Here is a 10,571-nt window from a genome sequence, read left to right as displayed (position 1 = left end):
GACCACTATCACATAAATAGTCAACGCACGTGTCCCACCGTTGGATCTAGATGATACATCTAAGAGCATCCACAACCGTGCTCTTGACAGCGGCACGGTTGTTGGCCCGACCCCACTTTTTCTGCCTACTCTCTGGCAAGAGCACAACACTCACAGTTGTGCTCTTCCGCAAGGACGAGCACAATTAATTTAAAATTCAATTACACAAAAACATTTCCATAATACTAAAATTCATTAAAAAACCACAATAAATATTACAAATTACAAATAAAATAAAAAAAGACATAATTAAAATCCTAAAAATTAAAAATTACATAATTAAAATACTAAAAATTAAAAATTACATAATTAAACTCCTAAAAATTAAAAATTACATGATTATTGGCTAATATTACCCGAGGAAGACTACGCATCCGGCGGCACCAACCACAATTATTTTTTGAGACCCAATATCATGTCCTCGTGCGTTTGAAGTTGCGTGAAGTTGAAAATGGATATGGGAATGGATATTGGAGAATGAAGATGAGAATTGTGTAGTTTGATGTGAATTTTTGGGTGTGAAAGTGGGGGTATTTATAGATGAAAGTGTGTATTTTTGGGGGGAAAAAAATAAAAAAGTAAAAAACGGTATTAAACTGTTATAATTATTTTGGGAAGTGAAAATTTTTTTTATCGGTTTTTTTAATTAAAAACCGATTTTAAATTAAAAAAAACATTTAAAGGCAACGGCTATGTCGTTGCCCAATCGCCGCGCGACACGTCAACTGCTCGCTGGCGCGGCGGCGCGAGCGCAGCGGCGGCGAGACACATCCGTTCCAGCGGCGCGTCAGCGGTGGCGACGACTGCCACCGTTGCGGATGCTCTAACTCCATTTATTGAATACTACTACTATATATTTCAATTCCAGTTTTACTTTATTAACATAATTCAAACTAACATAGCGAGTCTAGTAGAAGTAGCAAAGAGAAAAACTTGGAGAGGTCAGATTTGACCAGTGGCGGACGCTGAAAAATTTATTGGCAGGGCTAGATTGAATAATTTTAGACAATGCGAAAGTTATTTTTATTCAGTTTTTAGTTATTTTAGTAAGGATGACTTCAAACGATCTAAAATGATCTCTATGTTCTTAAAATCCAAATTTTTGAAAATGAACTTATAACGAACTAAAAATTACTCCCACGTTATCTAATAATGACAGTTCCGTGCTGGACACTACATTTTCTATTGATTAAAAACTCTACAAGATATGTATGTTACGAATCATTGAAAAAACTCATTAAGTATACGCAATGAAAAATCTTCTAGTTTAAAAGATATGGAGTAATATATAACAAATAGATTAAAATTTATATTAATTCAATAATTCAATGGACTAATGAAAAACGAAATATCTTTTAGTTTTGACCATTTTTGTGAAAGTACTTCCTAAATTTCTAATCAAAACAAATTGAGGATGACACTCTTATTAATATTAAAAATAAATAACTTGTTATTTAAGAGATTAAAACATCTAATAAGTAATAAGCCGTTCCATTGAGGAAACAAATTTTAAATCTTTTAATAAATATTTCATCAAGTTAAATTGATAAAACTATTGGTGTAAGAAATTAGAATGCTAGATGAAACGTGTCCAACACGCGAGGGAAATAGTGTGAAAAAGGCTTAAGAATTTACTTAAATAATAATTTTATACTCCAATTAAGTAACTTTGGTTTGCTTCTTCTTCATCAAACGATTGTTGAGAGTTGATACTTTTTCATTCTCTAATTTCAAATTTCAGCCCCTTCCAACTAATCACTTTTCAATAATTTAATCTTTAATGACACATTTTGGCAGAGGCAAAACATGATTTTCAACCAATCTGGAAATAACAGTAGTTGAAAAAATGATTTAAAAATATCTTTTAGGAGGGGCTTAAGCCCCTTATCCATTCTTCTCGTCTCCGCCAATGGATTTGACTAGCTATAATTGATTTTGAATGTTTAATGTTTTTTCATCAAAATAGTCCTTTAGATTCTAAGTTGAGCACCGTAGATACTTAAATAGGAGTACTTAATTATTTTCTTTAAGTAATGTCAAATTAAATATAGCAGACTAATCAGTAATCACAGGTAAGAACCAAACCTAATGGAGTATGAGTTTTTTTTATAAAAGGGAAATGATCAATTGAGAGGTCATAGGAGATTTTCCAGAGTTCGTCAATAATTACTAATACTCTACTAGTATTATATCTGCAACTTGTGATGTACAATTTCATAACAACTTGTAACTGCATGAGCACATACACATGGAGTTTTCAACCATAATTAATGTTGTAGTAGCTATTCATACAAGCAGTTGGGAAACTTAAGTGTTGACATTTCGTTACCCTACTAGTAATAGAGAGGAGAGGAGATGAGATGAAGGTCAGAAAACATCATAAATATCGAATTAAATGGAGTAGTAGTAAATTTTGTTCGACATCAAGGTTGACTTTCAACTACATATAGTATAAACATCTAGCAACTGCCCCCCACTAGGTCTTACAAACTATACTAAAATAGTACTAAATGGAGTAGTAGTAAATTTTGTTCGACATCAAGGTTGACTTTCAACTGGATTTAGAGCATCTCCAATGCCCGGAGGTCCTACTCGGACATCCACTAGGACTTCTCAAAAACACCTCCTGCCACGTCACTAGGACTTCCCATCCCACTGCCACGTCACTAGGACTTCCCCTGCACAATCCGCCCTTCCCATCGCCCTTCCCACTATGACTTCCCGCAATAAAAAAAATCACAAATTCACAAATAAAGCAATTTACATTTACGGAAATAAAATTTCAACACGAATACGAACGGAAAAAATTTACGTATATATAGAGTTAAAAAAAAATTTAAATACCGGACGTCCGATCCACGCCACAATGGCGGACGTCCACCCTCCCGTCGCCCGCACGTCCGAGGACATTCGACGTCCTTACGGGACGTCCGTATCCGACTTGCCACGCCACAATGGCGGAGGTCCCGGTCGCCCGTCGCGGATGTCCGACCGGACGTCCGGCATTGGAGATACTCTTAGTTGGTCGGAAGTCCGCCGTTGGAGATGCTCTTAGTATAAACAACATCTAGCCACTGCCCCCCACTAGGTCTTACAAACTATATTAAAATAGTACTCCCTCCGTCCCCGATTAGGAGTCGTTGTTTGACTCGGCACGGGTTTTAAGGAAGTGTTTGAATAGTTGGTGCAGTAAATGGAGGTAGGTAGTGAAATGTGGGACCTCTTTGACTTTTGGTATAATAAATTTAATTAAATCAATTCAATGTTCAATTTTAATTTTACAAATGCAGATTCACTGCCTCAATCAATTCAATTAAATTTAATGGTGTAGTGATTAACTAAATTCCATAATTAAATTTGTCTTACCAAAATTAAATGAAAAAAAAGGTGCAAAATCCAATTTCATGCCAAAAATTGAATCGAAAACCACTCACAAATTCACTGTTAACTTGCACTCTAATTTCACATCAGCAAGTTGCACTGTAATTGCAAAATTAAATCAAAAAACAATGTCACAAATTCAAACTCCTCCCAAAAATAGAGAGGGAAAAAGCCAATTTCATTCCATCGACGACGTGAGCTCCGCCTGGATTCAGCTGTGACAGCGTGTTCTCCATCCCCACTATATGCGTCATCACACCTTCCCTCGACAGAGTCGACTCCTGGTCGTGATTCCCCAGCACCGCCGCCCACGGGATGCCGGAGTTAACTACAGGACCAAACGCCTGGTTCATTGACTTCACCGCGTCGCTCGCATCGAATCCGAATATGTTATCCCCTGCAACCAACAGCTAATTTCAGCAAATCTGTCGGCAAAATCAAAAGCAGCAAGGGTTAATTAAGTAACAGACCGGTGAAGACGATGAGATTCGGCTTCTCGGCGAGGATCAAGCGGCGGATGAAGGAGGTGGTGTTGAGATCGGAGCAGCTGGAGGCCTGGCGGAGCTCACGTCGTCGATGAATCCAGGAGGGGGAGAGGATTCATGAGAGAGGGTCGACAGTGAGAGAGGGTCGAGAGTGAGTGAGTTTAATCGAGAATGAGGGGTTGCATTTTCTTTTTTTTTAGTGTAAATAATGGCATTCTTTGTAAATTTTGCTAAACATTAAGGGTAATTTTGATGTCCAAAAATGGTAAGTGGTAGAGTGACTCTTAATGGGGGACATCCCGAAAAGGAAATTAGCGACTCTTATTCGGGGACGGAGGGAGTACTTTCCACCGTCCTATAACAGCATGCATTCTTTTCTTTTTGAGTCCGATCTACAAAAGTATGCAGTTTTTTATTTTGAAAACTCTCTTCTATTTAATAAGGCGGGATTCATTCTCTACTAATAATACTTTAATTATTTTAGCAATTATGCATTAAAATATGTACTCAACCAAAAGTACATATTCTTATAGAACAGATGAAGTATTACCTTCAGTGCCAAAATATATTAGATTATACTCCATCCGTCTACTAATAATACTTTAATTATTTTAGCAATTATGCATTAAAATATGTACTCAACCAAAAGTACATATTCTTATAGAACAGATGAAGTATTACCTTCAGTGCCAAAATATATTAGATTATACTCCATCCGTTCCATGTTAATAGAGTCATATTCCTTTTTGGGACGTTCTAACATAATAAAGTCATTTCTATATTGAGCATAAAACACTATACATTCTCTCGTATTTTTTCCTCTATCTTACTTTATTCCCCTTTCATATTTCTTACTTTATTTTCTCCCCTTCATATATATTTAAATATTTATTTCTTAATCTTTGTGTCCAAAAATAAATATCTTTATTAATATGGAACATAGGGAGTATATAGTTTCATCCTTCCATTTTTATTCATTCTCCAAACTAGTGTCGTACTAAAAAATAAAATAAAATTTATAATGCTAATTAATATTTTATTTCCTTTCTTTATCCACTTAGGTTTGAACAAAGTTGCGGTACAATAGCCAATAGGAAATGTGCTCTTTATACCATCCTTTAATTGAAAAATAAGTGCACATCCAAATGCAGTTGGAGATAATTAAAATGCGGCATATTGGAGTAATAAAACATAGGGGCAGAATTTAACGAGAAACTGATAGAAAATTATAGCTGCATTTGATTAAAAAAAACTACTAGTATCCATTTTTAGGTGGATCTGCCAATCCTCCAACATTTAACATTAATAAAGTAATATCTATTCTGTATGCCATCGCCATGCAATAAAAAAACAATGCATCATCTTCAATTGATTTCTGCCTCTAATAAAATGATTTTAATATCTTATCAAAGTAGTGCGCTACGACCTATATATAAAAACCCTCACATCACATGTACTCGCCACGCTCCATTGCTTCTCCATATACTCCATTTTGTGTAGGAAATACACTCCCAGTCCAATACTACTATATATCCATGATCAGTTTCACATGGAACTACATATTGAATCAGCGATTGAGCTTCTCCTCGTGGCCCTTTTGACATCTCTGGTGTGGACCTCACCTGCCGCCGGCGAGGCGCCACCGCTTGTGCTTGGCTTCAATTTCAAAGCCTCTCCCAATCCGGACGTCTCCTATTTCCAGCCTCTGCTCAACGATTCATCCGCCACCTACTCTCTGGGTTTCCTCCGAGTCAACCAGGACGAGCTCAGCCTCTCAATCCTCCACGTGGCGTCCTCCCTCCCTCTCTGGTCGGCCGCCACAACCCGATCGCCCAGGTGGGCCAACCCGACCCACCTCTTCTTCAACGGCAGCCTCGTTCTCTCCGATCCCCACACGGGGGTATATTGGTCAACACACACCACCGGCAACCGCGTTTGGCTCTCAAACACATCCAATCTCGTAATCGACGACGCATCAGCGGTTCTCTGGCAGAGCTTCCACTTTCCCTCCGACACACTCCTCGAGAATCAAAATTTCACCACCGCCATGGCGCTCATCTCTTCGAATGGGCTCTACTCCATGCGATTGGGCCCCGATTACATGGGCCTATTCGCTAAATTCTCCGATTCGGATCAGATTTACTTGAAACACACCGCGCTACAGGCCAAAGCGGATGTCGTCCCAGGTCGACCCATTTACATGGTGCTCGAATCCGACGGGTATTTGGGCATGTATCAAAACGGGTCCCTACCACCCGTCGATGTGCAGTCCTTCAACACATTTCAGCAGAATGTGTCGGGTATCCGCCGGGTCAGGATCGAACCGGACGGGAACCTCAAAGGCTACTACTGGACCGGGTCGGGTTGGGTGCTGGAATACCAAGCAATATCCGTAGCGTGCGAGCTACCTAGCTCTTGCGGGTCATACGGTTTATGCGAACCGGGGAAGGAATGCTCCTGCCTCGACAACCGGACGGTTCACAGCTCCGGCGGCTGCGTGTCGCCGCATATTAAAAAATCCGGCGACTTCTGCGGCGGGTATGATAATAACCGGTTCGGGGTGTTGAGAAGAACCGGGGTGGAATTGCCGTATAAAGAACTCATGGGTTACAAGAGAACGGCGTCGTTTGAGGAGTGCGAGGGGTCGTGTGAAGGGAACTGCACGTGCTGGGGAGTGGTGTACAGTAACTCGTCTGGATTCTGCTACATGCTAGATTATCCCATTCAGACGCTGGCGGCGGTGAGGGATGAGGGCAAGCTGGGGTATTTTAAGGTGCGGGAGGGTGCAGGGAAGAAGAAGGTGGGGGCGTGGGTGTGGCTGCTTGTTGGGGCGGTTTTGGCATTAGCGGGAGTTGTGGTGCTGTGGTGGTATAACTTGAGAAATAGAGGGGTGAAAGGATACGGAGAGGACGAAGGTGGGGTGGGCGTGGGGCCCTACAAAGATTTGGGGGCAGCAAGTTTTAGGTCAATTCAATTATGCGAGAGATGATGACGTAAGGGATGACGACACGACTAACATTATTTACTTTGTATAAAATCAAGATTTTTGCGCATCTCCTATGATCCATATTTGAATATTTATCCCTCTGATTTCGTTTGTTGATGGAGTTTTATTTATTTTTCTATTGATTAAGTAAGCTGGGAGTTTTAAATAGATAGTGCTAGCGTGGAATAAACTGAATAGAGACACTATAAAACATAGTCAATATATAAAGCTGCTTTCACTCTAGTACAGTTGTTTTTTCAAATCGGGAAAAAACAACGACAGGTTGGTTCAAACTCCACTAACTAAAGTTTACTTAATTCTGGGAATAATATTTAAAATATTCTATGACAGGAAGATTTTTGTTCTCAAATTAAATAATCAAAATTGTTGGGTAGCATGCACAAGGGTCGAAAACCGCCGGTTCAGGGTCATGAACCGGCGGTTCAAGGGTCGGGGAATGTATGAACCTGAACCGGCCCGCCTAGCTCCCGGCGGTTCCGGTTCCGGTTCAAAAAACCGGCGGGTTACGGGGCGGTTCAAAACCGCCGGTTTTTAGCTTGAACCGCCGGTTCCGGGCCGGTTCGACGGTTCGACGAATTGTTTTTTTTTTTTTTTTTTTGCATTTTTCAACTTTTCAATTTTAATCAACTTACATTACACTTTTCAAGTTTGTTTTTTGTATGAAATGTGAGTAAATAAAATTGAAAAAAATACGGATAAAGTTGCAATTTTATTGAAATTGCATGTTTACAAATTACACGTTACAAGTTACAACAATTATAAATTGAAAACATATGGCGGTCTTGAAGTCTTAAACAAAATTTAAATACAAATGAGACTACTAGTGAAGAACTAATTACAAATGACAAGAAACGATGTTGAAGTTCTTAAACGTATAAGTGTATTATATATATACTCTTAACCGGCGAAGAAGATCTTTCTACATAACTAAATTAAGGACACATTTAGCAATTCAACTTTAAATGTTGAGTTTCGTCTAACAAGCAACAATTATAGTAGAATTGTCAAAAGTTTCCCTCATTTAGCCGTATAGAGAAATATACTTCATCGACTAGAGTATATACAAATACAATTATGTAATTGTATTTGCATATACAAAAACATATGGCGGTTCAACCCTAAACCGGCGGGTTGTCCACGGTTTCCGTCAGAAAACCGCCGGTTTCTGACCGAAAACCGGCGGTTTCTGACCGAAAACCGGCGGTTTCTGACCGGTTTTGCAGGCCTACACACTGACCCTACGACCTAGCCTCTGAAAAGTTGCCGGAACCGTCGGAAACCGGCTCCCGAACCGGCGGTTTACCCCGACAAACCGGCGGTTTAACCCTCAAACCGGCGGTTTACCCCGCGAACCGCCGCTTCCAACGGCTATACTAAACCCCTACGCGAACCCTACGAACCCCTAACCTACGAAACACTATTTAACCCTTTGAACCGGCGGTTCGAACCGCCGGACCGCCGGTTTTGAACCGCCGGTTCAGGTTCAATATATTGCCGAACCTGAACCGGCCCTTCCGACCCTTCAACCCTTCTGCCGGTTCAACCCGCCGGTTCCGGGCCCGGTTCCGGTTCATGAACCGGCGGGCCCGAACCGGCGGTTAACCGCCGGGCCGGGTCGGTTTGTGCATGTCAAGTTGGGTGTGCCTCACTTTACAGAAATGTTGGTGAAGTTTGATAAGATCTTTTTAACTACCCAACCAATAAAAAGTAGAGAACGATCAAATGATCAAAATGTCGATGTTAACTACAAACGAAGTCAAATTATACTACTAAAATACTACTCCATATATATGCATTAATTTAATTATATATTCCATCATTTCTATAGTAGTGGAGTCATTTTGCCATTTTGGTACGTTCCATAGTAGTGGCTTTCCTTTTTAATAAAAGTCAATATTTTTCTCCGTACTTACTTTACTCTCTCCTCCTTTATTCTCTCTTCATCTCTCCACTTTTTTCATTTTCTACTTTATTCTTTCTGTACTTAACTCACTTAACACAATTTTTCTTAAATCGTGTGCCGAAAAGAAATGTCTCCACTACTATGGAACATGAGAGTATTTTATAACGAATTAGGATCATGATTAATTGATTGCTGCCAAGCCCTGCCCCTGGTGACCGATTTCATACATAATGTTGTTTGCATATTTGATTATAGTTTTACTGTTTATTTATATGGATACTGCTAGTCGGTGTTCAATTTATTAGATAAAATAAAGTATTGGAATTGAGTCTAAGATATGTTAAGCTTCAATAATAGATAAAGAAAAGGTGTTTGGTTAGCCTAATAATTTTATAAAATTGAAATCATATTTAATTTAAAATGTTGAATTATAGTTTTACATGTACAAATATTGAGTAATTCACCCTCAATAACCTCAGCAGGGGAATCAACATTTTCACCTATGAACAGTCAAGGCCATTTCATTATTCACTTTTTGATTGTGCATTGTGTATTGTGTACTAATGCGATACGATAAAAGTGAAGATAGGTTCTACTAATCATCTGTACTCATCTTTATTAATATAAAGCGAAAGTTGTCTGAAATATTTTAGAAATGCCATTGGAGTTGTTTTTTGGAGGGAAATGTTATTTTATGTGTGGAGTCTCTTATGTTAACATTTTAAACTACACTTTACAAGCTAGTATACGACAAGATTTGCAATATAACATCTATTACAAATTGTAGTTTCCATTATCCAAAGCTGACTGTTAATACTCCTCCCTCCTTCTTAAGCTCCTTTATCTGAAAACAAAGTTCACAATTAGTTACAAATAAAAAAGTTAAACTTGCAAATACATAAATTTAAGTATTTCATTGGAGTAAATTTAATAGAATCTTATACTACTACTCATTCTAATATAAAATCAGTACTGTTCTCTAATTTATACTAATCTTTGTTGAATAATATTACTTGCACCTTTAAGGAAAATGTATATGATCATTAGTTAACAAACTTGTAGGAGTAGTTTCCAATTTTCCATTTTCCAAAGCTGGCTGTTTTAGTCCTCCCTTGTTCCTAAGCACCTTTATCTGAAAATAAATTTACAATAAGTTATAAATAAGTTAAACTTGCATATACATAACTTTGAATTAATATTTCATTGGAGTAAATTTAATGAATGAAGATTATATAAGTCTTGACTTTTTTCTATATGTTTAATTGCACTTGAAAGGACATCAAATTCTATTGAGTCTGACTCATAGTCATCATATATCAAAGAATGACTCTGGTTATCAAATGATTGAACAACTGGGAGAAATTTACTTACGATACTTAGTTGACATTCATAAAAAGTATCTATTGAATTATGAGTTCAATACATCCTCTTTAGCAGAAAGACAAGTATTCCTTGCTCATTATCAGACAATCACTTATTCACAAACTTCGTGTGGGACTAATACTTTGCATTTCCCATCTCATGGAAAACCCTTTTCGCTCCGCTTAGCCTTATCCCCCTCTAAGGGGATTTTAACGATAGGTTCCGGTTTGTTTAAGATGAATTTTGCGTTTGTTTTCTTTTGTTAAAGGAAAAATTATACTTTTATGGACGATCAAGAGAATTTTGTTTTGTGGACATAAACGAGTACAATGTTATGTGTGTTTGAAAAATTATTGTTGAACCATGTCTAGTTATGAGTTGAGGACTTTCTAAT

General features: G+C 38.3%; 1 protein-coding gene across 1 annotated transcript; it reads left to right on the top strand.

The window, feature by feature from the left end:
• Nucleotides 1-5,213: 5,213 nt before the first annotated feature.
• Nucleotides 5,214-7,027, top strand: LOC121798767 (PAN domain-containing protein At5g03700-like). The gene has a single exon (XM_042197943.1). The coding sequence runs from the start codon at nt 5,455-5,457 to the stop codon at nt 6,892-6,894; it is 1,440 nt and encodes a 479-aa protein (XP_042053877.1). The 5' UTR covers nt 5,214-5,454; the 3' UTR covers nt 6,895-7,027.
• Nucleotides 7,028-10,571: the final 3,544 nt, after the last annotated feature.

Source organism: Salvia splendens, chromosome 1 (assembly GCF_004379255.2).
Source record: "Salvia splendens isolate huo1 chromosome 1, SspV2, whole genome shotgun sequence".
In the NCBI taxonomy this organism is placed as follows: Eukaryota; Viridiplantae; Streptophyta; class Magnoliopsida; order Lamiales; family Lamiaceae; genus Salvia; species Salvia splendens.
Note: the sequence above shows the minus strand (reverse complement) of the source record. Positions and strands in the feature narration are given on the sequence as shown.

Bases quoted from the DNA above. Each gene is read 5' to 3' on its own strand.
- LOC121798767 (XM_042197943.1), top strand. From the start codon at position 5,455: ATGGAACTACATATTGAATCAGCGATTGAGCTTCTCCTCGTGGCCCTT.